The 27981-nt window shown below is 37.2% G+C and overlaps 1 protein-coding gene across 9 annotated transcripts; it reads left to right on the top strand.

Annotated features, from left to right (window-relative positions):
• Positions 1 to 27981, top strand: MSANTD2 (Myb/SANT DNA binding domain containing 2). 9 transcript variants are annotated; one of them, XM_069080465.1, is made up of 5 exons: positions 56 to 630; positions 20482 to 20526; positions 21047 to 21302; positions 22841 to 22901; positions 26446 to 27981. In XM_069080465.1, exons 1-5 carry the CDS (start codon positions 115 to 117, stop codon positions 27296 to 27298), a joined length of 1731 nt encoding a protein of 576 aa, XP_068936566.1. In that variant the 5' UTR covers positions 56 to 114; the 3' UTR covers positions 27299 to 27981. The 9 variants fall into 9 exon arrangements, 7 of the variants coding, with proteins under 7 accessions (XP_068936573.1, XP_068936572.1, XP_068936566.1 ...); XM_069080467.1 differs by having other exon boundaries at positions 57 to 630; positions 21203 to 21302; XM_069080469.1 differs by lacking the exon at positions 56 to 630 and adding an exon at positions 13636 to 13694 and having other exon boundaries at positions 16911 to 20526; positions 21203 to 21302.

Raw genomic sequence — 27981 nt, 5'->3', positions numbered from 1 at the left:
GCCAACCCGCCCGCCCGCGAGTTCCAAAGAGAACAGCGGGTAGCTCCCGAAACCGCGGCGGCCGGATGTGGGGGCGCGTCACTTCCGGGCGGTGCAGCAGCGGCCGCTCGGAAGATGGCTGCGCCCTGTGGCTCGGAGCTGCCCACCGACTCGCCGCTGAAGATCCCGAAGATGGAGGTGCTGTCTCCGGCCTCTCCGGGCGGCCTGAGCGATGGGAACCCATCCCTGTCCGACCCTTCCACGCCCAGCGGCGCCTCCCCGCTCGGGCCCGGCAGCGCGGCTGGCTCGGGGGCAGCGACGGCGGCGGCTGGGGCCGGGGGACTGGGGCTGGGGGCCCGCAGCGTCGCCTCGTCCTCCGTCTCCTTTTCTCCCGGCGGCGGTGGCGGCGGGGCCGCAGCAGCCGCCGCCGCTGCCTGCCGGGGCATGTCGTGGACCCCGGCCGAGACCAACGCGCTGATAGCTGTGTGGGGCAACGAGCGGCTGGTGGAGGCGCGGTACCAGCAGCTGGAGGGAGCCGGCACGGTATTCGGCAGCAAGGCCCCCGGGCCAGCCATGTACGAGCGCGTGTCCCGGGCCCTGGCCGAGCTGGGCTACGAGCGGACCCCGTCCCAGTGCCGGGAGCGCATCAAGGTAACCAGCCGCCCGGCCCGGGGCAGCGAACCAGATACACTGAGAGAAGGCGGGGAAGCCGGCCTCGGGGGGCGGGGGCGGGGGCTGGGCTGTCCGCGGAGCTTCCCTCCGGGGCCGGGGGGCGGTTCGTATCCCCTCCGCCTTTCTCTTCTCCCCTTGGGGAGGGGACTTTTTCAGGTGGCCCGCCAGGCCCCGAATCTTCTGGGTGTGAACTTAAATGTCCCTACCGCCGCCGCCCCCTTCTTTCTTGCCAATTTGGATGCTCCAGCTCTCCGAAGTTGGTGGTTTTTCATTGTGTGCTGAGCGGCAGTCCTCGCGCTGCAGGCGCCCCTCTCCCCTCAGCACCCGGGCCCCTCGCTTTGTTCCATACCGAGGGGCTCCCAGGGTCGGAGGCGGGGTTGGGGAAAGGGAGAGGAGGGGGGAGATGAGCTCCCATTCTGGGTTTCCCAGTGAGTGGCGGAGCCACACTCACAGAAAGAGCTTTCTAGGACTACTGGCCTTTGTGTCAGTTGCAGTATCTCCAACTTCAGCTGCCAGCGGGGCTACTAGGATTCCAGATGCCTTGGAAAGAGCTGCTGGCAGCCCAATCTTGTATTGTTACTGTGGCAAGTTAGTGGGCACAAAGACACCCAGACTTGGAATTTGGAAGGAATGTGGAGTGACTGTTGTTGTCTTGGCTTGAGACTTTCTAACATTTTTGATTAGGCCCCTTCATGAAAGCCATCCCTTTCCTCATGTTAGGTAGATACTGAGCTATATTTGTAGTAATAAGCAAAGAGTCTCATGCATGCATCTTGAATTTTTCCTCACATAGGCATTTTAATGGTTAGGTACTTTTAATCTCGACCAGAAGTTTCACCTTTGTGAAGGCTTTTTACTAATATGCAGTTTTTAAATCTATGGGCTCCAGTTTTCTTGATATTTAGTTGTATTTTAGTTGAATCAGTTTGTGATTACAAACCTATAGTCCTCATCAGAGTTGATCCGTTTTTCCAAGTTTCCCTGAATGAAAGTCTATCTCTTCATTTAGGGATAGTGTACCTACTTCAACCCCAGGTTCAATAAAACTCTTAACATTTGTGACTGAGGCTGTTTTTCTCTTGTGTGTATTACTTGTTTATGGTTTTACAGACAGTGAAAGTTCTTTTTGGATTGGGGTCTTCTTGAAGGCTGCTATCTGATGGATTTAGAAAAATATAATTTAGAAAATTTTGGCCAGAACCAAAACCAAAGGTATTTCAAATCTATCATATATTGCTCTGGGACTCTGCCAGTTACTTCTCTTATTTTAAGTTGATTTTATTCGTAGTGTCTTCGACTTAAAAAAAAAGTCTTTTACTTCAGTTCAGTAAAGCATTTATTGTGTTCTGGGCACTATGCTGGCTGCTGGGAATACAAAGATTAAAAGCAACTTAATCCCTCTCCTCAGCCCTCAAGGAATTTACCTTTTACTTTATCTGCCCCAGCAGGTCCCAAATAAGTAGAGGGGGTGTGAGGTTGGGGAGAGGAAGCAAAGGAATGATCCAAGATTCAGTAGGAAAATTTGAGACATTATTATTCCTATTGTTTTGTAAGAAATTTGAGCTGTTTGTTAAATCTAATGAACAATATATAAACCTTTATCAGTATTTGATTCAGTCAGTTAATGGTCAAGCTCATTGAAGTTACAAATTTGGGGAGATCCCTATTAATACATTTAACAGAGTTAGTTAATCACTGTCAGTGGTGTGCAATATACCATTCTCTAGTTTAGGTTCCCCCTTGGGGATACACCTACACCCTGAAATCTGACCCATCTGAATTCTTTTGTAGGGGAATTTCTGGACTGATTTCCGTTGTTGAGCATGCTGTGTCATCAGTGAATCTACTGAACATGGACAGTTCCAGTCTAAATCTATCCCCTGAAATATCCAAATATCATCCAATCAGTTTGCCATCCTGTCCCTGTCTGAGAGAGTTGAACTAGTGAAGGAAATTACATAGTCTTATTAATTTGTTTTAAGAGGATATATTTATCCATACAAATTGAGAATGACCAAGGTATCCTTTCAAACTCTTCATCTATAGGAGCTTATAAAAGAAATTAGACTTTGTATCCGTTAGTTCTACTAACACAATACTATTCTACTCCTTTGAAGTTCTATTCTGATGATGTCTTTGGTGTTGTCGAGGTGGTTCTAGGGTCTGGAACGCTAGGTCAGTATAACATAAGTTCTTGTAGTCTCTGCCAAGTTGGGCAGCCTTTGGAATGTGGGGGTGCTTGACAGACTGTATGTGTATTGTCCTAGAACTAGCCCAGCCAGATTCATCACTTTTTTTAGTTACAGGATAATTAATTTTTTTCAGCCTCAGCAACTCTTGAAGACCATCTACTAAATAAAGGGTTTGGGAACTCTGTGGAGGGAGTTACACCTAAGGAAAACATAAATCCTTGAAATATTAATGTAATAATACTCCACTTGCAACAATTCCTAAGTTTGGCAAATGTAGCTAAACTGCCTCTGTTAATTACTTTGTTTAAAAGAGAGAAAAAAGAACTTCTTTTGTCTTTCAATCAAAGCAACACAGACTTTACTAACTAAAGACTAGAAAGAGAACTTTAATAAATTTGTGCTATGCTGTAGTATTCATTTGTAAATTAAAAAAAACATGTTGAATTATATTACCTGAAAATCCATTCAGAAATAAATTCATCTTGTAAAGGCCTTTTAGGGGGAGTGATAGATTCTGCAACTTAGTTTTTAAATTTTGATACAAGCAAATGACTTGCAATCAAATGTGGAAAGTAAAGGACTCAATGCATGGATTAGTGGGGTTGGTTTAACTGAGAACTTCTATGAAACAGAAATTTGTGTAGGGCAGAAACAAAATTGGCTTAATATAGTATCAATCTATGACATGTCAAATTACTTTAAATTGCAAGCGAGATTATTTTTCTAGCCAACATAAAATCCATACCCTAAGAAGGTAGGGTGAATTTGTTTACTTGATAATCTTTATCTCATCATAGGAAATAAAGACAGATACTGAGTTGATCCTAGCTAGATGTGGCTAATAATACTTTTTTTTGTTTTTTCTAAGTACTCTAATACTGTATTTCAAGGACAAACAGAATTTTGATCTGATATAAATAGCTGGCTATTGGTGGATAGCTCTTATCTATTAATTTTTTAAAAATTACTATAAACTTAATTGCCACTACTCCAAATAATTGAATAAACACACACATCTTACATAAAACTCTTAGAATTTTATAAAGTAGAACCAAATTACTTAATATAATAAACTAGCAAAAATATGTCCTGCTTATGCCCTTTTCCAGTTCCATCTGAAGCTCTACTAGTTTTGTCTTTGTCTTTTTATAACATTGTAGTCACTAATTGTAGTTATGGTAATCTTGCTTTGCATCACTTCAGATACCATGTTTCCCCGATAATAAGACCTATCCCGAAAATAAGCCCTCCCCTTACTGTGTAAGATTCCTCTAAAATAAGCCCTCCCCGAAAATAAGCCCTATTGAGATTGTTACTGTAGTGAAGGTGATCCCCTGCGCTACACGCTACATTACGGTACCCTCTGTATGCACCGTCCCCCTCCCGTGAAACGCACACTGTGCTCTGAGCTGCATCCAATCAGAGCTGCAGCAGTGAGCGCGTCATCCTGTTCTTTATTGAATAAAGGTACATTTTTTTGTTCACATTTACCTGTTTATTAAAATTGCTGTCAATTTTCATTAAAATAAGCTCTCCCCTGAAAATAAGCCCTCTGGTGTTTTTCTGTCCAAAAAAATTAATAAGACAGTGTCTTATTATCGGGGAAACACAGTAGATCTTTCCATATTTCTTTACATTCTTCATATTTAGCATTTACATAACACCTGTTTTATCATAGATTATTCTAATCTTGATGTGGAAATATTTCACAGTTTAACAAGATCTGACCTGATTATTTCTGGAAAATATTTGTTTGCCAAAAAAGATGAAAATGACTGGTTTTGGGTGGCCTAATTTTGAATTCTTGTTCTTTGCAAGGCCATTTATTGAGTGAGTACTATGTATATATTTAAAACACAAGTTTTGTGTAATGTATATAATACATAATTATATAATTTATGTAATAATGACTCATGGGCTACTTGATATGGATGCTTTCTAAAACAGTGAAGGTTGCTACATAACCATGCCCATCCTGCCCAGTTCTTGTCCATGACCTCATAGAAGGACAAGTCACCTCAGATGAGCTCCCCACCTTTCTGAACTCAATCTGCCTCTAAGTTTGTAAAGATACTTTGTGTAGTAGTGTACACCCTATTAGTGTGTATGGTGTACACCTCTAGGGCTATGCACTTGTAATCTAATAAAATAAATATCTTCTTAGATTGAGTATCGAATGGTATTTACTTCTTTCAAAGTATGTTCAGATTTATTGTCTCATTTTATCCTTAGGAAACCCTCCTGAGGTGGTAGGCTTTCCTGTGTTCTTTCAGTTAAACTGAATTCCTCCCTAGCATAAATTTTACAATCTATTTGGGAAGATAAGAAATACATGAAAAAGATGAGTAACAGTACAAGTCAATGAATTCACAAGGTGTCTTAAAACAGTGCATGATTAAGTTTCAGTAAAGGCTATTTTCAGAAAAGAAGAGATAATGTCACAGTTCCTACTATGTTAGCAGTTCTTGGCTATGACACTTTATCCAAGCTTTGATTTTATAAAATCATTCACTTTTGAGCCAGATGCTGCATTCACACTTACAGTCAGTTAATCTGATGCACTGCAAAACTCATTCTCAAGTCCCATATTTTTGGGCATTCTCCAAAAATTTGCCTCTTAGGAGTTGGCTTTATGTCCATGAAACAGATGTGTACTTCTAGCTTGCCACAAGATGAATGCAAGGTGAATGTATGACCTAAAAAACTTGTCTTTAATGGATCAACATTGTTTGCTTATTTAAGAACATGTTTAAAGATAATGGGGTGGGGTTTCTCCTTACCAGTTAAAATGAATAATTTTTAAGGATTATTTTTGGATTAATTAAAAATAATTATCACAATACCTAGAATAATTTTTGTGATTCAGTGGGCAAATTACCATTCTGCCTAAATTTTAACTATCATGCCTAACCATCCTTTTGTGAGAATCAGTGCTTTTTTTTTTTTTCATGAAAGAAAGATGCTTAGGGCCAAAAATTGTCCTTGTCCTTGAACATTTTAATAAAATATAGCCTTCTCTGTGGATGCTACAAAAACCTTCTGCCTTATGATGAAAAGTTTTCCAAGAACTGTCAGGTGTTATCAGTATGTATGTGATTTAATCAAACTGGTTACATCTCCTAAAATTTTTGCCTATTTTGCTTCATTTAATCCCCTGACATCACCTGTAAGTGTATTCACTCTTAGGCTTGCCTGTTGATGAGTCTGAGAGAGATGTGAGTGCCCAGAAAGAGTAGACTATTTAACATATTGTTTTATACAAACTTGTTTTTTGGAACGCATCAAGAGTTTTCTCTATTTAGAAGTAATTGACTTGGCAATCATATCTTATTTGTGAATAAACAGGATTCTGGGTCTGCTTTTTAAAAAAAATTTAAATGTAGGAAGACTGTTACCGTATAGAATTAAATACATTTGTGTTCTATTTTCAGAAAATGTAGTATACAAAAAATAAGTTTGGGAAAGACATAGAGAATTATTTAAATTGTAGAAATAGTTTTCCTTTCATAAAATAATTAATTAATTAATGTAACTCCTTATTTTTTATGCCATGGACCCCCTAGAATCCTTTGGAACCTTCTCAGAATCTTTTTAAATAAACAGAATACAATACATAGGCTTACAAAGGAAACCAATTATGTTGAACTACAAAAAAATCATGTATTCCAGGTTAAGAATGCTTGCCTTAAATCATGTGCTTACCTAATTCATGTAAAATCAGTTTATAAAAATGCGTATAATAATGATAGTGCATCATTTTATATAGCCTTATATAGTTTACAAAGTACTTAAACATAAATTATCTCATTTTGTCTTTGCAATACCCTTTTTAGGTAAACAGTGTATTGTTTCAGTTAAATACAACGAAACTAAGACTTAGATTTAGTGATTTGTCCAAGGTCACTGGACTTTTCTTTTTTTTTTTTTAAGCAATTGGGGTTAAGTAACTTGCTCAAGGTTACACGGCCAGGTATTTCTGGGTGGGTGCTAAGTGTCTGAGCCCGGGATTCGATCTCCAGGTCTTCTCAACACTGGAGCCGGTGCTCTTACTCGTTGTGCTACCTGGCTGCCCCCAGTCACTGGACTTTTCAAGAACAAATATATTGTTTAAAATGAGACTCATTTGAGTATAATGATCTATTATATAATTTGAATGCCCTGTCCTGTTGTATTCAGCAAAGTGATATTGGTTTGGGGCTTTTGAAAAAATTTTCACTTTGGATCTGCTTTTTTAGACCTTAATAAAAATATACAGTTTACCATATTGTATAGAAGATCATTCCCATACTCACCATTGTTATTAGAGATCACCATTTAGCAAGAAACTGGTACAAATTTTCAAATTTTAGGCTCGACTTTGAAAGTCCAGGGAGCAAAACCAGTACTGTTAATTATTAGTCCTAATTAGTTTGCCTATAAATTGATTCAAAAATATCACCTGGAAACCAATCAACTCTCAATTTTGGAAGAGTAGATTATACAGACTTCTTATTGTCTCTTTTGTCAACTTTGTCCATTTCCTTAACACTTTCATTAGAGGGTGTGGTAACAACTGAAGTTTATATCCAGTAAGATACCGGCTAATATGCCACCACATTGACCTATACTCATACTTCATAGATTTCTTAGAACAAGATGAAAATCTTTGAGTATAAGAAGTTACTTTTCTAAGTTAAAAATGCAAATGCAAACAAATGCAAAAAAGAAAAACGCATAATACTTAAAAGCAAGTAGACTTGAATAAGTGAATTTATAATTGGTTATATTTGCAGAGATGGTTTAATGTCACACACTTATGCTCCTACAATATGATAACTACTGCAGTGATGTTTCTATCCTGTGGTAGAAATTATTTATCAAAATGTTGACTTCTCCATGTAAAGTTAAGGATTGCTGGATTTAGAGTCAAGGTTCCTGCATTCATAACCTGGCTGTGCCTCTTACTACCTAATTGACCTTTGGCAAATCACTTTCTCTTTCTGTTCTTCAGTTTCTTCATCTGTAGAATGAGAAGGGGGATTGGACTGGATAACCCCTTACTTGATACCTTCCATCTCTAATCTAATCTAATCTGTGATCTCTAAAATTTAATAAATTGGTTCTAATTTGCATATTTTTCAGTTTAGCTTCATCTCTGTATGTGTAAACTTTTCCTACATTACCTGAATAACTGAAAGATGACGATTTCTTTAAATTAGTATAGTTTCCCCATTTGTAAAAGAGCTAAATGAGATCCTATAGAAATGACATACATACTTCTCCCAGTCTTCTAAAAGCTTACTGTAGTGCTATGCCATATTGTTGCTTCCCAGTACCTGTTGTCACTGATTAGCTGACATATTAAACATTTTAATAGTTACTTTTATTATTATAAATTTTTATGTGTATGTTTCTAGCCCCTTGTGTAACAATAGTGTATATGGAACAGTGAAATGACACTTCATTCAAACTGATCCTATAAAGCAGAAGTTTAACGAAATGTAGTTTAAAGAGTTATACCCTTTTTTTTTTTTTGCATACTTTATGGTTACATTTACATGAAAATTTTATTATAAGTTGTATTTTTATAATTCATTGTAGTATTTATATTTAACTCTTCCCATTTCTCTGACTAAATGAAATGTCTTTAATTGATCTTAGTGTGATCAGGAAAAATCAGTTTTGGTTAAAATTCATTTTAATTCTAACATCTGCAAGTTCTTTTCCCTACAAGAGAAGACTTGAATTGTGGTTCAAGAAGGATACTGACAGATTGCTCTTGATTTTAACCTTTCAGCTATCTACTTTGGTAGTTGGTGGTGCAGTGAATAGAAACACTGGACCTGAACTCAGGAAGACCTGAGTTCAAATCTGTTCCCAGACATTACTGGCTCTGTGACTCTGGGCAAGTCATTTAACCTGGCAGTTAGTAGTTGTTTAATAAATATTTATTGATTAATTGCTTGACTTAACCTCTTTTGCTTCAAGTTTTCTTGACTGCAAAATTGAAATCATAATGGCTCCTACTAGGAAGAGTTGTTGAGGATCAAATGAGATAGTATTTGTAAAAGTGCTTAGCACAGTGCCTGGCACGTGGTGGGTGCTATATAAATGCTTATTTCCATCCATTCTCTCCCTTTTCCCCTATTTTAAAATGTCAGGAATTTATATACATAATTTAGAGTAACTAACACAATTTGAACTTTTTTTTAAGAGAAGAGATTGCTTTATATCAATATTTAGAAAGTTCTTTAGACTAATTACCTTTATTATTCATAAGACCTAGAAATTAATCTTTTATGTTTTTGGGTGTATCATGAAAAATTGCAGTTTTCTATGCTGAATTAATATAATGTATTGTATGTTAATGTAATGTACATTATTTTATCTACTAAGTATTCCTTTCCATTGCCTTTCATTGGGTTATAGGCTAACTAGCAACACAGTTCTAGTTTCTTAGTATAAGTAAGCTTTGATCTGAGCTTTCTCTCTTACAATGTAGTAGGAGTAAGAAGATGTGTATATAGATAAATGTATTTCACTTTAGAATATGTGACAAGTTTACAGAAAGGAAGTGTTGTGGGATCAGTTGAAGAAGAGATCATATGTAATAAGGGAGATCAGAGCTGCCCTAGGTTTGTCATTACCTGTATTATTTTGGGCAAGTCATTTAAGCTTTGTGAACCTTCTCTCTCTAAAACAAAGGCAGTCGGACTGGGTGCTTGCTAAGGTCTCTCTATCCCGTGATCCTAATCGAGGTCTTCATTCGCTCTTCTTTTTGATCCTCTTGCCTAAGTCTTAAGAAATCTTCATGTTGAAGATTTTCACGTTTTCTAGTATCATTTCGCTGGTAACAGAATCCTTGCTTGAAACAACTCTTCACTAAAAGTTATCTTTAATTCATTGAATGGCAGGTAGGGTTGGGGTCCCATTACCCTACTATAAAACATAGTTAGATAAAGTAAATTTAAAAATACATACTTTAAATGAAAGAAGAAAATATTTACATTTATATTTTGAGTTGAAATCACACTCTGACCAGTATCTGTTTTAAACATTGTCAATATAGGTTAAAAATGTCCCTTTAGTCAGTGACCAAGAGGTACTAGGCAATACTGTAATGGTAGATTGATGGTATTACATTTTCAGATGCAGCTGATGGTACAACAGTTAGAGAATGAGAGGCACTTAAAATTTAATGATCTCCTTTTCTATGCTTGCAGTGTTTTAAATAATAATATTAGGTATGTTTTTAATAGATATCAGATTTAGAATAGGAGCATTAACATTTCTTTGACTGAATGTTACTGACTTACAGGGTACATCTATGGAACAGAAGATAAACATATAGTAATGTATCAGCATACTTACTTTTTAGTATTTATATAAAGATTTAGCAACAGTGCTGAAAGTAGAGTGATATGGAAGATGATGTAGGAAGTTTGAGACCAGGTGGCAAAAGGAATCTTCTAATTATTGACATAGCTACCTGTTAGTGATGATTTGCAAAGTAGTTGAAAGGTCCAATATGTTTCAGATGGTTGACTTCATCTGTTCTCAAATGTATGTGATCATTCAAGGGTTTCATCTCCCAAAATAACTCTTACTTTCCAAAGAGTCCCTTAAATATTAACTCAAACTTGCAAATTAGGTTTGGGCTATGTGTGCTTCACTACTGGTATTAAGTGGCTAAGAAATCAGTTAGTAATATGTGTATGTTTGAAACATTCAGCTTACAGAATGTATGTTTGCTTATTCATTACTGCATCATGCATAATTTGTTGGGATTAAATCAGAATGACAGTGCTGATGTATGTATGGATACAAGGAACCACTGTGATGACTTCACAGGGACTGTAGCCTGCTCAGTTGGGAACTACTGCTGTGCTCTTATCAGTTTGATTATTTTTCTCCATCTTTTTCTACCAGAATCTTCATCCTGTTTGAAAATGTTGCGTTAAAAAGGGCATACTCTTTAGTCCTGCTCCTTTTTGTATTCAATAATTTTCTTCATTTCTGTTGAAAATATATTTCATAATGCTTGAGCTTCTCTATTGTTTTCTAGCAAGTTTAAGGTAAACTACCTTATCATTCCTTTATTTTGTGTCTTGAAAGTATTGATGAAGTGCTCAAAAAAATACCATGATAGTATTTTCTTCCTTATAAAGTCTCTAATAAGTCCTTATTATAAGATCTCTGCTGGCATAGTTCAGTACAGAGAGCACAGGATTTGGAGACAGAAAACCTAGATTTGAATTGCAGGTTTTCTACTTATCTGTGTGTGAGAGATACCTTTGGCAAATTACTTCACATTTCTGGGACTCAGTTTCCTTATCTAGAAAATGAAGAGTTTGAATTAGGTTAGGTGTTCTTAACCTGGGGACCATGGAAGTGTGTATGTGTGTGTGTGTATGTACACACAGAAGTATTTCAACATAATTAATTCCTTTGAAATTCTATGTATTTCATTTTGTGCCTTTAAAAACATTCTAAAACTAGCCGTATAATCTTGAGCAAGTTACTTACACCCAATTGCCCTCCAAAAAAAGGGGGGGGGCAGCCAGGTGGCACAGTGAGTAAAAGTGCCGGCCTCAGCGTAGGGAGACCTGCGATTGGTTCCGGCCTCAGATACTCAGCACCTACACCAAAAAATAACTGGCCGTGTAACCTTGAGCAAGTTACTTAACCCCCGATTGCTTAGGAAAAAAAATTCTAAGAAGGAATCTATAGGCTTCACCAGACTCCAAATGGGATCTATGGCACAAAAAAGGTTAAGAACCACTTGATTAGATGAACTTTAAGATTTCTTTCAGTTCTAAATGCTGTGATCCTGTTGTTTCATTGAGACACATCAGAAGTTGAAGTGCATACCCGATATCTTTTTCTCCCTTGTTGCCTTAAAAATAATAAGGAACACTTGTGATTAGCTCTTGAGCAACAGAGGAGGATATTATATTTATAGTAGTTAACATTCTCTTTTCCTCAAGGATTCTCTGAGCAATCAGAATAGACATAGACCTAATGAATCCAGAAAACTACACCAGCACCCACATTAGCTAGCTCAGGAGCAGGAGCAGGCATTGACTGGTTATCAAAGCTTGCTCTGGAGACAGAGGAATTGGATTCAAATCCTACCTCTGGTGCCTAGTACTACCTTTGTGACTTGGGGCAAATCACTTAAACTCCCTGAACCTCAGATTCCTCATCTGTAAAATAAGGGAAAAGGATTAGATGGCCTGAGAGGCCTTTTCAAGCTCTACATCTATAATCCTGTCAAACCTCTCTGTTAGGAAGATTTTATGACAGAAAAATAAAATGGATATCTAGGAGTAATGGGTGTTACATCTCATGAAGATTGTAGTGACAACTGAAAGTAAAATTTGGAAATAAGGAGCTATAAATAAACTTGCAGAAAGGCAGATTTAAATATAGTGTATAGGGAAAACTTCCTTCTAATTAGTGACATGGGTTGCCTTCAGACATAGTAGGTTTCTCCTTAGTAGAGATTTTATGCAAAGACTATATATTCACTTGTACGGATTCTTGTGGAGGAGATTTTTGGTCAGTTGTGATTTAGACTAGATGGACTCTAAGGTCCCTTCCAATTTTGTGAATAAGACAGTGATTGTGACATGGATGCCGCCTGAATAATTTCAGTTCTGGACAGTTCCCCACAGTTACTAAGGCTATAAACAAGAGAAACCTTTTGACAATGTTGTCATTTTTCTGCCTGACCTTATAAAATGCAAGGGTAGAAATCAGCTGATAATTTCTTTATCTTTATGGTAAGGATAGCTATTTTATATTTTTGAGTTCCTTAACCCATGTTTCAGATATAAGAACCAGCTAGGTTTGAATGACAGGGTGATGACTTAATGGAGACTATTGTAGAAATCGTTCATGCTTCAGGTAGGGTTCAAATTATGTGATCTCTGAAGTCTCTTCTGACTTTGAAATTCTGTGATTCTACAAGCCATAGAACCACCCCTTACAGGTTAACAACCTTTTGAGAATTAAAATATAGTACTTCATTGTCAAGGAAACAGTTATCAGAGATTATAGGTACTGTCTAAAGAGTCTTCCTTGTCACCATTTGCTTTGAGGAAAAGAATTTATTTACTTGTTACACTTATACCTACTTTCTTACCCTTTCTGCTTCTACTTTTCTTAAGATGTATTAGGAAGCTCTTGTCATCTCAGATTTTGTGTTGTAATATGACAACAGTAGTATAGCAGAAGAACAAAGAAAAATAACCAATTTGAGTCTAGCCAGATAACAGACCTAACTGACTACAGTTAGTCTAAGGAAATTTTCTGCTAATAATGACTTTCATTTCTTAATCTAGAAAGAAGAATTCTGTTTCTTCCCTTAATTTAAAATTAGCCTCTAAGGAATTTTTTAAAATTCTTAGATATTTAAAAAGTTTTTTTTTTCATTCCTTAGAATGAAAAAAAATCCACAGTCATGATATAATTATTAAACATTATGTCATCTTTTAATACAAGCCAAAGTCCTTTTGGGGAAGTGTCTACTTGATGTAATTGGAGCCTGTGTTGCAATCAGAAATTCTCTTATCCCTCTTCCTTCCCTGGAAAGGGTTTTAAAAAAAATATATTGTGAATTTGCATAGTAAAAGAGAAATTTGGCAACTCTTACAGCCTTTGCAGCTGCAAAATCCACCAGTTCCCAGACATCAACAGCCCACAAGAATTTATCTGGGAGACAACCCTGGCTCTCCCTCAGGGTGTGGAGGCCTGGGCAGCATGGCGATGGAGACCTTTGTGAAAGATATCAAGCCCAGGACTTAAGAACCTGAATCTCATCTTCATTGTGCTAGAGACAGGCCGAGTGACCAAGACAAAAGACATGAGGTGAGGATCTGCAAAGTAGGAGACAAAACAGGTAGCATCAGTATATCTGTTTGGGATGATATTGACAACCTGATCCATCCTGGGGACATTATCCGACTCACCAAGGGGTATACTTCAGTTTTAAAGGCTTTCTGACCCTCTACACTGGCCATGGGGGTGATGTACAGAAGATCGGAGAATTCTGTATGGTTTATTCTGAGGGCCCCAACATCAGCAAGCCAGACCCTGAGTAGAGTGTCCAGCAGCTCCCCAGCAAGATGATACAGAACGACAGCACCTCTGCCACTTCCCAGCCTCCAGCTGGCCTTTCTGCAGCCTCTCCAGACTCTGAGAGTCAGAATGGGAATGGCCTAACCAACCCCCTCCCCACCCTGACCCAGGCAGTGATCCCTATTCACCCCATGCTCCCCTTCACCCCGCCAGCACATGAATCATTGGAAGTCAGCCTAGCAACAATCTGCTTTTGCTGGCACTCCAAGTCCCTCCTCCAACCCTGTCAGCAACGGCAAAGAAATCTGGATGAGCAACAAGAGATAGGGAGACACCTTTCCTTCTCCCTCACCGAGGACATCCCTCTTATATGTCTCCCCACTAAGAACGAAGACTGACTCTTGGGAGCTAGTTGTGTATGTGGTGGTATATTTTAGCCCTAACCCTTCTGGGATGATATATGAGGGGGTGGTATTCTTCCCTCTTATTTCTTAAACTGATACCCCTTGCTTAAATGAGAATAATTTGCCTCCTTTTCCTTCACTCTGAGCTCCCTAAACTTCCTCTGCCATTTTTAGAAACCAAACTTGGAGTGAACTTAGCTTGAGTGTGTGTAATAGAGGACTGACCTCTGCCCTCCCCTAATAAATATTTCCACCCTGAAGAGGAAAAAGGAATTTAGCTGGCTTTGATTAAATTTACATATACATATAAATTTACATATACATACATATACACCCTTCACCTGTTCTCACCATATCCAGTCTTTGCTTATTGATGTCTGAACTACTAGTCTAAGAGGTCAGATATCTATCTGCATCAATTCCCTGAAGCAATGCCATATCACTAGGATTAATACCTTGTTTGTCATACTGAAATGAGATGACAGATTAAGGCTTTACCATTGTAATTGCTTAGGAAAGTAGACAAAATATATTTAAATTTGCTTATCACTGGAGATGATAATGTTTGTGACATTACCATGCATTATATGTTAGGTCATTCCTAAATATTTCACTATTCTGAATATCCTTGTAGGTAATTTATCCAAAATAAAAATTGAGTATTGAGGTCAGATAATGGATGACATGTTATATTGGATAAATCACAAAGCCACATAATGAATTAATTGGCAATAATATTTAATTGGTGCAGCAGAAAAAATTTCTCACCTGGTAGATATTTCTGTGCCTATAAGTTATGAAAATGTTGCTTCTACTAGTAAAATTTTTTTGGTTCTGCCAAAGAACAAGAGAATTTTAGCTGTTTGCCACTAGTTACTGTTCATTCTGAGCAGTCTGCTGATGGGACTTAATATGTAAATTTAACCCAAACTGACTCCTTCAAGATTTAGAATCTCCCATGAGTATTGTGACATTGGGTCTTTTCATTTGTAATAAGGCAGGTTAATAAGAAGGCCTATTAGGCCTCTTGCCCACATGCTATACTGTTTTCTGTTACAAAGCAGTAAAATCTAGTTGATCTAGAGAGGGAAAAAGAAGGGCTAAGAGGCTATAGCTTTACACACACACACTTTTTACATTTTAGTAACTTGACATGTATTAGATGTTTAAGACTCCAGAACTACATTGATTTTTCCTCATAATGCAGTTTTATGCTCAAATAAGTGGTAGAATGGCATAGAGGTGAGTGACAGCATCACAGTATTATACATATAACTGCATCGAAAAAACAGGGAAGTAGGGCAAAACTTAGAACCTTAGTATAAACCTTTTGCTAGTTTGGATAGATTTTGATGTTGAATTGCTGATAGGTGGAAATCAAAAAAATGCATGAAATTGCCAGAAGTTTGTACTCTACATTCATATCTTTCTTGTCCATATTGAAATAAATTTGTTTCTCCTTAACAGCTGCTAATTGAAACCTTTCTTCTGTTAACTTAGTGATTACACTGAGAAATTGTGATCAAGAAAGAACTTTTTAGAATCACCTAAAACAATAAAGATTTTAAAAAAGATAATTCTTAAAAACAACTAACCATGCAATTGGTTAGTTTTTAACCTCCTTTTGGAAGGGTACTCATTTAGTTTTTATGAATAAGGATATGGGAAAGTTAATCAGCTGGCATTGTTTGAAAGCAGTGACCTTAGTCCAAAGCTAGGGAAATAATCTAAAAATGACATATGATTTGGTGCTATTAAAGGTGGTACAGAATTACAGCTGTTTTAGATTTAGGTATTTCTTTGGTTCTTAGAAAATAAATTCCTGGATATTTTCCCTGAGGTTGATTTTTCTGGATTCTAATGAAGTAGAGAATCCATGTGATTTATAAGGATTTGTTTATGAATAAAAGGTATTATATTTTTAATTATTTGTCCAAAAAAGGGAAACCTCATGGATAATTTTCAATTGGCAAAGGGTTAAGATAAAGTATGCTTAATTCTCATCTAGCTTGTTTTACTACTTGGTTTTTTATTTTTATTTTTTTTAAATAAGTGTTTCCTACTATTACAGCTCAGCTTTCCTTCCTGCAATTTGACTTTATTTTTCATCTGATTTCTGACACTAACAAGAATGATCATGCCAAAGTCTTTCAAACAACACATTTACCTGTGTGGCTATTGTGGCCCATTCTTCCTACTTCTTATTTGATGCTCTGTTCCACCTATAGCCATTTCTCATAGATCAGTGGTTTTGTCATGGTAATTCTTTTCTGATTAAATGTAAAATGGGGCAAATATTGAGAAAATGATTGTGCTGATAGCAGAATTGGTGACACTCTACCCTGTTTTATGAATTTGCTTAATTCCCTTTATGCTCTGCCAGGCTTGCGAAAAATTTATTTCTTTTCACTTCCTGAAAATCCAGGGAAGGATGATAGGAGATATGAGGGAAAATGAGACCCACTCCCACCCCAAAAGTATCTTGTATAATGTCAGGGAGGGCTGTGATGAAACCACTGCCCTACTTGTAGATCTTATTTTTCCAAGCTTTTCATTATTTTATTTGCCCTTTTCTGAACTCTACAATTTCCCTCTCTTGTAGCTGGTGCGATGCCCAGAACTGAATGCTGTGCTCCAGCTGTTGCCTCACCGGTGCTGAATAGAGAGGAAGAGCCACCTTCATAGCTTACATGTGATTCCTCTGCTTATACAACCCAATACTGGATTTACTTATTTTGGCAAGAGAGTTGCATTGTGCACTGTATTTAATGTTTCGTGTACTGTAACCCTGGGTCTTTTTCTGCATTGCTGCTGTTAAACCCAAATCCTGCCAATCTCAATTCCTACTGTTTACTCCTCAGATAGACTGCTTTGCATTCATCCACAATGAATGTCATCTTCTTGTTCTATCATTTTCTTTTCTTTTAATCTTAAAATTGACCAAAAATATTAACTATATTCTCTAAGTTGTCAGTCATCTTTTTCTCCCTACTTTGGTAGTGGGGCATTTTTCAGATCTTTTCTTTGATTCTCACCTTTTAAAAATTCTCAAATAATTGGCATGGTGGACTTCAGTAAGAGTTCACTTGGCATTTCTTCTAAATTCAGTACTGAAGCACTCACGCCTGTGATTTGGTCATCTGATCAAATAGGTATTTTAGTGCTCATATAATCATAATTAAAAAAATAAAACAACAAACTTGTTCAAGATACAGGGTAACATGTGACTGTTAACAATTTTCCTTATGGGAACAATCATGTATAATATGTAGTTTTTTGTGGAACTATCTGGTAGTAAGTAACTACACTGACTTGACTACACTTTGGATATTTTCTGTAGTCTGGAAAAGTGAATCCTCTAATAGGTTTAAGTAAATTCTCTTCCCCTAAATTTTAATTCACTGAAAATTTTTTTCTGAACCTAAGTTACTTTGACTTCTGAGATGGGGTAAAAGGGAGAAAGGAGGAAGGAGGGAGGCCAAGAGAGAAAGAAGCATCTCTTCTTATAGTTGAAATGATTTTCCTAAGAAAGACCAGAATTGGGTTCTTGCCAGATATAACCTGTTAGCAAATGAGAGGTGAGGCTTCTCCCTCAGAATCATCAAGGTTCACTTTCCTAGATTCTGTAGTGTTGTCATTTTAGTGTTAGAATACAGACTAGGGCATTTCCCCAAGTTCTTTTATTTGTTATAGTACACATTTTTAATATTGTATCCCTTAAATAATCTTTTGTAGTTAGGAAGGTCCAATTTTTTCTGGTCAGGATATATGTGATAAGAATAGGAATCTCCCTCCCTCCTATTTATCCACCCCAAATCCCTAGCTTAGCTATATCATAGTGTTTCTCATAGGGTTAGACAAGCTGATTTTCTGAGTTTTAATGTTTCCTTCAAGTCTGGAGACATGATCTGTCTTGATGAACATGCCTTTACATATGTTATATGAAAAGTATGAAATCTTCTTTGTTCTTTGGTCCTTGTTGGAAAGCATGAGGTACTTTGGCCTTAACCATTTCTTGAAATATGTACATTTCTTGAGAGAACTGAAGCCATATTTACATGGAGGCAGTGTGGTACAGTGGAAAGACTACACCCATAGAATCAGAAGACCTTGATTCAAATCCTGTCTCTGATGCTTGCTACTTGTGTGCCCTTTGGTCAGTTAACCTCCCTGGGCCTCAATTTCTTCATCTGTAAAATTAGGGGGTTGGAATAAATGGCCTCTGAGTTCTAGTTCTAGATCTATGTTCCTAATTAGTTTTAGCATTCTTATATATCAAATTCTCAATATGATATTTGCTTACTTGGCGTCTTCAGCCCTGAAATCGAGTATTTCTTTCCTACATCAGCTATTCCAAGCAAGTATATAGCAATAATTATTAGTCCCTCTTATTTGAAAGAAACCAAGTCATCAGGCCAGTATTCCATAAGCAGATCTGGGACTTCTCAACCATTGTGTAACTACTAGACTTTACTGCTTTCTTCATGCACACTTACATGAACCTTATGAAATTACTAGTTTAGCTGACTACAATTTAGTGGTTACACAGATGGTAAACGAGCCTGTTTTGTGGTTTCCCACCATGCTTGGTATCAGATATTGGTGGCTTTTCTTAGGTCTGTATTATATCCTGGCAGGTTTGATGTGGCTAAATTACCTTTATTTAGAGAGATGACCTTAGTGTTATTCCTTGGTTTCCCAAATTGCTATCATTGATAGTTCTGACTCTGGGATGTTTTATGTAGCGAATTTTTTCTCTGGGCAACTTGAAAGGAGTGAGCAGCAACATGGTTTCTCTCTGTTTATGGCCTTGGAGGCTGAAAGGAGCATGGTTATTAATCTTCATTTACAGCCCTAGAAGGGGCTGGGTAGAGGGGTTTGGGGTTTTCTTGGAGGCAAGAACAAGATATTGTAAGATTTTTTTTTTAAGTTTGCTGGGGATGTTTGCAATTCAAATTCTAATCTTTGCAAGGAAGGCAGAGTTCACCGGGGTGGGAGAATATTTTGAGGTTTGAATGAGAGAACCTTTGAAGACACTTGACTTCTTTGGTTCAAAAGTTTGCTCTGACCATTTTCCAAAGTCCAGATTTCTGACTTAAGCCCTGGGAGCTCTTGGAGCCTAAAATGCCAATTAAGAAGGTTGTGTCTAATGGAATTGTGGTCATGCTCCTTGTAAAAAGAAAAAAACTTTAAGAGATATTTAGTACCAAGAACTTTAGTCCTTTAAAGACATTCTGAAGAAGGTTGAATTTAGTAGAGAGGTGGTTATGCAGGGAATAGGATGGCTAGTATTTAGGATGGACTGTGCAGTTCATCATCTTTATCATCCTTTTATACTTATCATTTTTCATTCTGTATGTCTAGCTTCAAGTGACATATTTTGAAGTAAAAATAAAATCTGCTGTAGGTTGTTCACCACTGTTTTAAAACTTACTAGAGGCCATATAAAAGGTTATCAAGAGTTTTGGTTGGAATCGATAATATATTTACTTATGGGATTTAACTTTATATCTAAAGGAGAAATTTACAGTCACACTAATGCCTCCAAATTAATTCTGAAATGAACCAGCCACGCATAATTGAATACAGAAGTATTTGGAATTCACCAGGGAATGGGGTAGGGGGGTGGGGGGAATTGCCTCTTAAAACTGCTCTTGAAGTTACAAATAACAAAACAATGGATATTGGAAGGATTGCAATTGGGGAGGGTCAGGATTCTAGTTAACTAATTTGGGAGAGTTGGTACTAAGTCTTTAGTTTACCCTTTAAAATAACATCATAGGGTGTACCACTTAATTACAGGAAATGGTGTTGAAAATTAGAAATGAGATAAAGATCATCCAAATAACAGCTCCTGTTCTTACAAAATTGGAAGGGATAAACTCTAGAAGACAATAACCTAAATATATCTTTGTAACATTTTCTTTTCTATGTATAGTAATGTAGTAGGAAAGTAAATAAATATATTCCCTTCCAACTTCGTAAAAAAAAAAAAAGGCAAAAGGCAATTAGTGACCTTTATTTGTTCATTTTGGTTGACATTTTGGGTCTTAGAGTAGACTGTAGTACATTAGGTTCATTATTAGACCTAGTAGAGTACTAATTCTTGATAATTAATATGTTAGATTGGGAATTTGGAGTATTATTGATTTGACCTCTATTTTAAATTTCAGCAGCTTCCCAAGAGACAGAATGAGTTAGTAAGGAATACAGACTATGTAAGTAATATATTTTACTAGCTAATTAGTTTAGGCAATTATTTTTTTTTTAACCTGTATTCCTCCTTAACCTAGAGTAAGGAAGGTTATATTCTTTGCTTTGGGGAATCCTCTTTTCTGTCCTCCCTTCCCTCATCTTTTTCCAAATTCTGGGCACAATAGCAGCTGTACTCTCTCTTCTGTGGCAGGTGTGCATCCTATTGGCTGGCTGGTACTTCTTGGTTGTTTTTTAATGGGGGAGGAGGGATAAAATGTGTGTATCGGGGACATGCTATGATGTAATGTTTCTTGTTTTATAATGGATAATTAACTGCAAAAATGTTGTTTGAATTGTAATGTGTTTGAGTTATTGCTGAATATAGTATTTTTCTAATGTAATGAATGAAAATGAAATCTAGCATTCCTATAACAATGTGTCTGTGTTTGTCTGTTTGTGTCTGTTTAATAGTAATTAATATCTGTGGTCCATAGGAAGAGGAAGTACAGATTTAAAGGAATAACAAAAGACTTTGTGTCTTAGACCCTTCGCAGGTGTTACAGTCGGGTGAAAGAACATGGTGTTGGGAAAAGAAAGAGCAGTTACACATTTGAACAGTTGGAACAGGTGTTTGGTCAGGGAGGATGGGATGCTCAGCCCTGCCAGCCTGTACTTATTAACAGTAGTGGCTTGTACCAGGAGCTGGAGTCAGATGGCAGCACTATGGAGGATTATTCACAGGAGGACTGGGGAAACCACAGTCAGGATCTACATGGCTATCCAACAGATCAGGAATTGGGTAAGAGAGCCATTATCTAACCTTATGTGCATACTGCTATTGATAATCCTGAACTATGTTCTGGTTCCATTCACATTGCTGGCACTAGGTGGTAACCACCTTTTGTGGGCAGATAGGTGTATCCCCAAACTGGCCTTAAAATTCTGTCTATAGCATGGGTTTTTTAAATTGATGATTAAGGTGTCAGCAAGATTCTTGATGTCATGGAAAACTTTTGAATTTAGAACTATTCAATTTTAAATGTAGCATGTGGTACCTGTATACTATAATTCCAAGATAATTAAAGTTTATTGGCTATTAAGTTCCATGTTGTTTATTTAACTATTTTTTTTCTTCATTTGGACAAAATACTGAACTTTTAATTATCCTTTGTGGCTTTTGAACTTAAATATTAATAAAGGTCCCTGTCAGGCTTCAACCTGACTGAAAAAGGTAGAATTATTCAATTGAAAAGATTGATTTATTCAAAGGACCATTTGAATTAAATTATTTACCATATGCTATTCCAGTTAGTAGTATGACTATAAATAGCCCCTATGACTTGAGTGTAAATTTTATCTGCATTATTATAGAAGTTAGAAATAGAAAACTTGTTCCTCAAATCTAGATCCTTTGAGCCTGATCAAGAGGACTAAAAAAAAAATTAACTCTCTGATCACTGCTTTATGAGAGAACCCTTTTGCAACCACTATATATCAACTAAGTTATATGATAGTAAATCATACTTTGGCCAAAATTCTGTTACCTCATGTTGAAGTAATTAAGAAATCCCTATGAAATGAATCTAGAGCCATCTACACTTTTGTGATAAGCTTAGCAGATAAAGTCTGAATAAATACACTGTGTAAAATCCTGATGGCAAAAAAGTACTGAATGAAAAAGCAAGAGTTGGATGGTGATTTAATTCTGTATTTTAAAATGAAAAATGTTCAAATGTTGAATGAGGGAAAAAATGCTAAATGTAGGAAAAGGTCTTGATACAGTAGGAAAGAAAAATAAGATAATATACTTAAATTGTGGAAAATGTTTAATGACATTTATTTTTGAAGCACATTAATAAAGACTAAATTATCTTTGTGTCCTTTCACTCTTGTGTTGTTCTGATAAGTTAATTCACTAAAACCTTTGAAAAAAATTATGTTATACATTTGGGAAGTCTCTTGATATTGGAGAAATAATTGCTTGAAAAATCTACATGGAAAATCTGAGTTGAACAGAATTGTTTTCATTCTTGTGCTTTTAAAATCATGTTCACAGTGAAATGAAGCTTTAATCTCCTAGCTAGAAATCCATTGGTGACCTTGAAGAATCTTGTACATGTAGAGCTGGTTTCTGATCTTGCATATAAATGTGTGCATCTCATTATTTGGGAGATATATTTATAAATCTGGCATTGAACTACAACAGTATTTGACACACCAGAATTAAGGACTAGCATTTGAAAATATGGCATCAACAGTAAATATAGTTACAAATCTGCATAAATGTATATCATGGCTTAGCAAAATATAATTCATCTTCAAAACTTTGCCTTTCAGATGAAATGCCTGTCACAAAGAGAACATTAAAAATAAAACAAGAGTCTTCTGAAGAAGCACAGTAAGTAGCTGTTTCACCTTGCCACAAAGTGCATTTCCCTAGGGATGGAGAACATTGGGAGAAATTCAGAAACTCCTTGATATAATTATACATGTGTGCAAAATCATAGCCACACCATTAAAAAAGCGCATTTATGCATCTTTTGCCTTTCTCCATATTGTTATCCCTAGAGGTCATCTTCAAATCCTGGGAATTTTACATCTGAAAAGGAGAAATTCATTATTAAATGAAAAGGTGTGTGTATGTGTCTGCTAGAGTGTGTGGGTGTGGAATACTTTTTTGTTTAAACAGATTCAGAAATGAAGCACAAGGGTCTTGAAGCTAGGTGGAAAAGTTGTGGGACAAACAGGACTCTAAATTCGTCTTTTATATCTTAAGTTGCATTTTGTGTGGACAAATGGCCTACTTGCTTAGTTGGGAAGCAAAGAAAGTAATTAATAGAAAGGAGAATGAAAAAGATTAGGATCCAGGGCCCTTTGACGATGGCCTCAGCGACCTGATTTTCCCCCAAGAGCCTATTGTTTTCTGTTATGTTAAATATTTCAACTCTTTGGGACCTCAGTAACATGTAAGTGATTTATTCTTTTTAATGTTTATGAATGCTGTGTTGAGTCCAGTTACTGTTGAGAGAAAAAGTGAAGAGACAAATTATGGGGAAGTAAAAGTTCACAATCTGTAATCTTGACATCATCTGAGAAGATGGTGGGAAGAAGTGGAGAGAAAGTGGCAAGAAGAAATTTCTGTGGTAGTGGTCAGTGTAGTAAAGAAAGACTAGGTGCTTTCCTTTGGAATCTCCCTTTCCCCTGCCTTTGACAGCTGCCCTGCTTTGACTTCTTAGGATAATCCCCCTAAGACCAGAACATTAACCACTGGGCCTGATGCCATAGCTGGGCAGTGGGTAGTAAAAGTTTGAACTAAGGTTCTTGAGCTTGTGAGGAAGTAAGTACCCTGTCACTAGATATCTTCAGGTAGATGCTAGATGAACACTTGTCAGGGATGTTGTAAAGGGCATTTATTTTTCCTTAGAGATTTTAAATTAGCGGACTTTTGAGATCACTTCCAAATCTAAGATCCTATTATTTTAGTGGCCAGTTCTGATTAACATTTTAATGAACTGTTCAGAAAATTGCAATAGAATGAGGACAAACAATTTCAAACTCAAACTCAGTAAGTTTGGGACTATCCCTTTACTAGATTTAGGTTTCATCTTTTATGACTATGGAACTAAAGTGTCCCAAAAGAAGGGAAACACTTTATTTCTATAATTTTTAAAATGAAGTTTAACAAGTTCTTAGTCCATCCTTCCCCATACCCCACCCCACTCCCAAAAAAGCCATTGGCTCTTTCACTAAAATGTCCCACCTCTCCCTTTAGCCACCAGAGATCTACAGGGGAGGCCCTGCAGTTGGTGTAACTGGGGCTGAACTCAAACTGCACAGAATCGGTGCCACCAACCTCAAACCACCTGAACTTTTCCCGTTGTTGGAACTCCGGAGTCCAGGAAAAACGACAAACAGATCGCAGGGACTGTTTGAATAACTCTGGGTCTAGCTCCCCGTTTGTGCTCCATAGCTCCGAAGAGCTGATGTGAGCCCTAGGAGCTCCAGGCTGAGATCAGATCAGCAGGGCAGGAAACTGACCGGCTCTGCAGAGATCTCCAAGCTGTGCCGCCTCCTCTCTCCAGGTCACACCCCACACGGTGAGAGATTTGAAGAGGTTCCTCTCAGGGTGTTCACTCTGCAGTGCAGGGGTCTCTCCAGAACTGCTCCCTGCAGTGTCTGACTGCAACATTACTGATGGTGTAGGGCTGTGACAATGCTGAACAAATTATCTTCATTTGTGAAGTTGTCTTATTTTCCCCTGTAGATGCAGGAAGGCTTAACCAGGTTAGCTACCATAAGTTGCAGTAAAATAGGCCATCTTTCAACCATGAAGATGATGCTACCCAACCTATCAGAAGAATGTGTGCTTTAAATTCTTTTTCAGTAAGAGGAATGGCTTTATGTTAAACTATTTGAACTTTGTTGCTTGGTCTTCTTTATGACCTAATAAAATTCATTTTAAAGATAGACTGGGATAAGGGATTTGCAAGACTGGCCATGGAACAGTTTTTCTCTGTTCAAAGCTGATTTGTCTATCCAGAAATAAAATCCTGGACCTTGGTCTTGAGAGCATTAAGAACTATAGAAAAATCATTATTAGGTGCCTACTAGGTTCCCGTATATATGTTAAGAAGTAGGTGTTATTCTTTAACAAAGCAGCAAATGAATCTAGATGGGCCATTTCATCTATTGGGAACTATGAAAGACAAACAAAAGGGCCTCCACACTGAAGGTCTCTGGCCTCCAGAGGAAGATCATGCAATTTATGAACTCTTTATCAAACGAAAGACAAAGAGAGTAGGAGAATAGATTTGATGTGTGATCATGTGTAGTCTGGGAACGATACACACGGATGTCCCTCAAAGAGTGTTCAGCTGAATAGGAATATTTCAAAGGGCCACAATTCTCTCTCCTCTTCCTCCAAAGAGCTGCTAGTAAATCAGGCGTGCACATCTTTACTCTTTGCCTTTGTTTGACTGTGTGTGAGTGTGGTAGTCCAACATATTGCAAATTGAATCTACAATTTGTATATAGTTGATTCCTATAGAACAGTAAATCAATATAACTGATAAATTCCATTAAAACAAAGGTCTTAGCTACTGCTAAGAGTAAATGAGACCAACCAAGAAAAGAACTCAACCTGTTACATCCCCTTGACTAACCCCAGCATGGAGTATTTGCAACTTCAAGTTAAGCAACATGCGAAATAAAAATTTCCAAAGTTTTCTCTTTTGTCTTGTGTGTTCAAGCAATTTCTTCACTGCTGCTGTCTTTTACAAATTCTTTCCCAGGACAATCTTAGTGCATATTTTCAGCTCTTTTCCAACACTCTTTACTCTTATTCCTAATGTCTTTTTTTGCTAGAAGTAATGACTTCTATTGAATGTAGGCCTTTCCCACATAGATTCATTCTTATGACTTAATGTTGTATTAAATCAACTTACAGTGTTGTAAGACATTAAGGTGGTGATAAATTTTAACTCATTTTTTAAAAAGCAAGAAAATACTATATTATATCAATTTTGGGTCCAAGTACTTGAGCAAGTCATGTGGCAGGTGCAGGCCAAGTAAGTTTGGTTTAATGTATCAGAAATACCTGGTTTGGACTGTAAATGATTTTAATAGATAACAAATATGTTTCTAAATTCAGCATTTCTTACCATCACTCAGGAATGAAAGCTCATAAAGCTCACCATTAACTTTAAATTACTGATAGCTACTTTTTGATGTGTTTGTGATTTCTGAAATATGAATGTCTGATTTTATTTAAAAAATTTTTTTTACTAAGTTGCATTGCACCCAGACTAGAGAGGTAATTAAAGTCTGCCCATCTCTACCTCCTTTAATCCCACAAAGGTCAAATTTTTCTCAGACCTTTTTTGTATGAGAATTGTGGTACTGTGATCATCTGTCCACCTGAATTTTTTTGTTTTTCCTTTTAGGAAACGTGACATTATGCAAAATATTGTGCAGATTTTGGAATCGGTACAGTTAAAATGGGAACTGTTTCAGAGCTGGACAGACTTTTCCAGGCTCCATCTTTCTAACAAACTGGCCATTTTTGGCATTGGCTACAACACTCGTTGGAAAGAGGATATTCGTTACCACTATGCTGAAATCAGCTCCCAGGTGCCTCTTGGCAAGCGTCTTCGGGAGTACTTCAATTCAGAAAAACCTGAAGGCCGGATCATTATGACACGAGTACAGAAAATGAACTGGAAAAATGTTTATTATAAATTCTTAGAAATCACAATTAGTGAAGCTAGATGCCTGGAGTTGCACATGGAGATTGACTGGATACCCATTGCCCACTCCAAGCCAACCGGTGGGAATGTTGTTCAATATTTATTGCCAGGAGGCATTCCCAAAAGCCCAGGCCTTTATGCTATTGGCTATGAAGAATGTATTGAAAGGCCCCTTTCACCCCACTTGGAGCACCGTACCCAAGATGTAGGAAAGGAAGCCCGAGGAGACACAGAGACTCTTTCATCACAGGCCTCTTTACAGGTGGACATGGAGTCCACACGCATTATCTATTGCTACCTTGGGATTGCCGAGGTTCGGACTCTGCAGCAGTGCTTGTTTTTACATTTCCAAGCAAACACCAAAACCTTCAGTAAAGATTGGGTTGGTATTAATGGTTTTTTGTCTCAGAACTGCATTGTGGAACCTGGTGTGTCCCCTAAATCCATCTATATCAAATTTGTGGAAGTAGAAAGGGACTTTCTTTCCGCTGGCTCTTTAGTGGAGTGCCTGGAAAAAGCCATTGGATACCCCTTAAAATTTAACAACTGATTTCCATCCTTAGTAAGGATTTGGGTTTTTGTCTCCCTTCTCCCTCCCCTTATCTGCCTCTCCCATACACCCACTGCCATCGGACTCTTCATGGAAATTGTCTTTCCACAGTTGGGCCAGTATAACTTTAAAGGAATCAAAGTGGACTTCAAGGAAGAAGCAAAAAAACCACTCCTGCAAATTGCTCATTCTGAGCAAGCAAGACACAATAAACTTGCAGGGTGGGTCAGCTGGTTTTTTTTTTTTAAACAAAAATTTTTAAAATTATATGGATTTTAGAGCCCTGATATAAACAACTGTAGGTACATTCCACATTGGACCGAACTTATACTTTGAGTTTCATATGAAATTGAAAAACTGTATTTTTTTCACAATGTTTCATTTTTACACATCTCTCTATGTCTCTATATAAGTGTTATTTACAGCCCTGAATAAATAAGCAATAGATAATGGCAAGTTAAATCTTGAGTCACATTAAATGAAACTTTTTTCAATATCATTCTTAGCTACTATGACATATAATTTAGAATTCTTTTTTTTAACCTGTTTTGCTATTTACAGCCAGTGTTGCCTGAAAAAAAACCATTTTATTTTGTGATATATTCACTTTATTAGTTGTGTTACCTTATCAGCTTCATTTTTTTCTTTTTTTACATTAAAATATTTCATGGCCTTTGGAGTAA

Source organism: Petaurus breviceps, unplaced genomic scaffold (assembly GCF_028583685.1).
Source record: "Petaurus breviceps papuanus isolate PSGF00001 unplaced genomic scaffold, PetGlider_PUasm1.0 91133, whole genome shotgun sequence".
In the NCBI taxonomy this organism is placed as follows: domain Eukaryota; kingdom Metazoa; phylum Chordata; class Mammalia; order Diprotodontia; family Petauridae; genus Petaurus; species Petaurus breviceps.
This window is presented reverse-complemented; position numbering and strand designations above follow the sequence as displayed.

Coding starts and splice junctions, on each gene's coding strand:
- MSANTD2 (XM_069080465.1), top strand. CDS start 115: ATGGCTGCGCCCTGTGGCTCGGAGCTGCCCACCGACTCGCCGCTGAAG. Junction 21,303..22,840: donor TCCAACAGATCAGGAATTGG/GTAAGAGAGCCA, acceptor TTTGCCTTTCAG/ATGAAATGCCTGTCACAAAG. Junction 22,902..26,445: donor GAGTCTTCTGAAGAAGCACA/GTAAGTAGCTGT, acceptor TTTTCCTTTTAG/GAAACGTGACATTATGCAAA.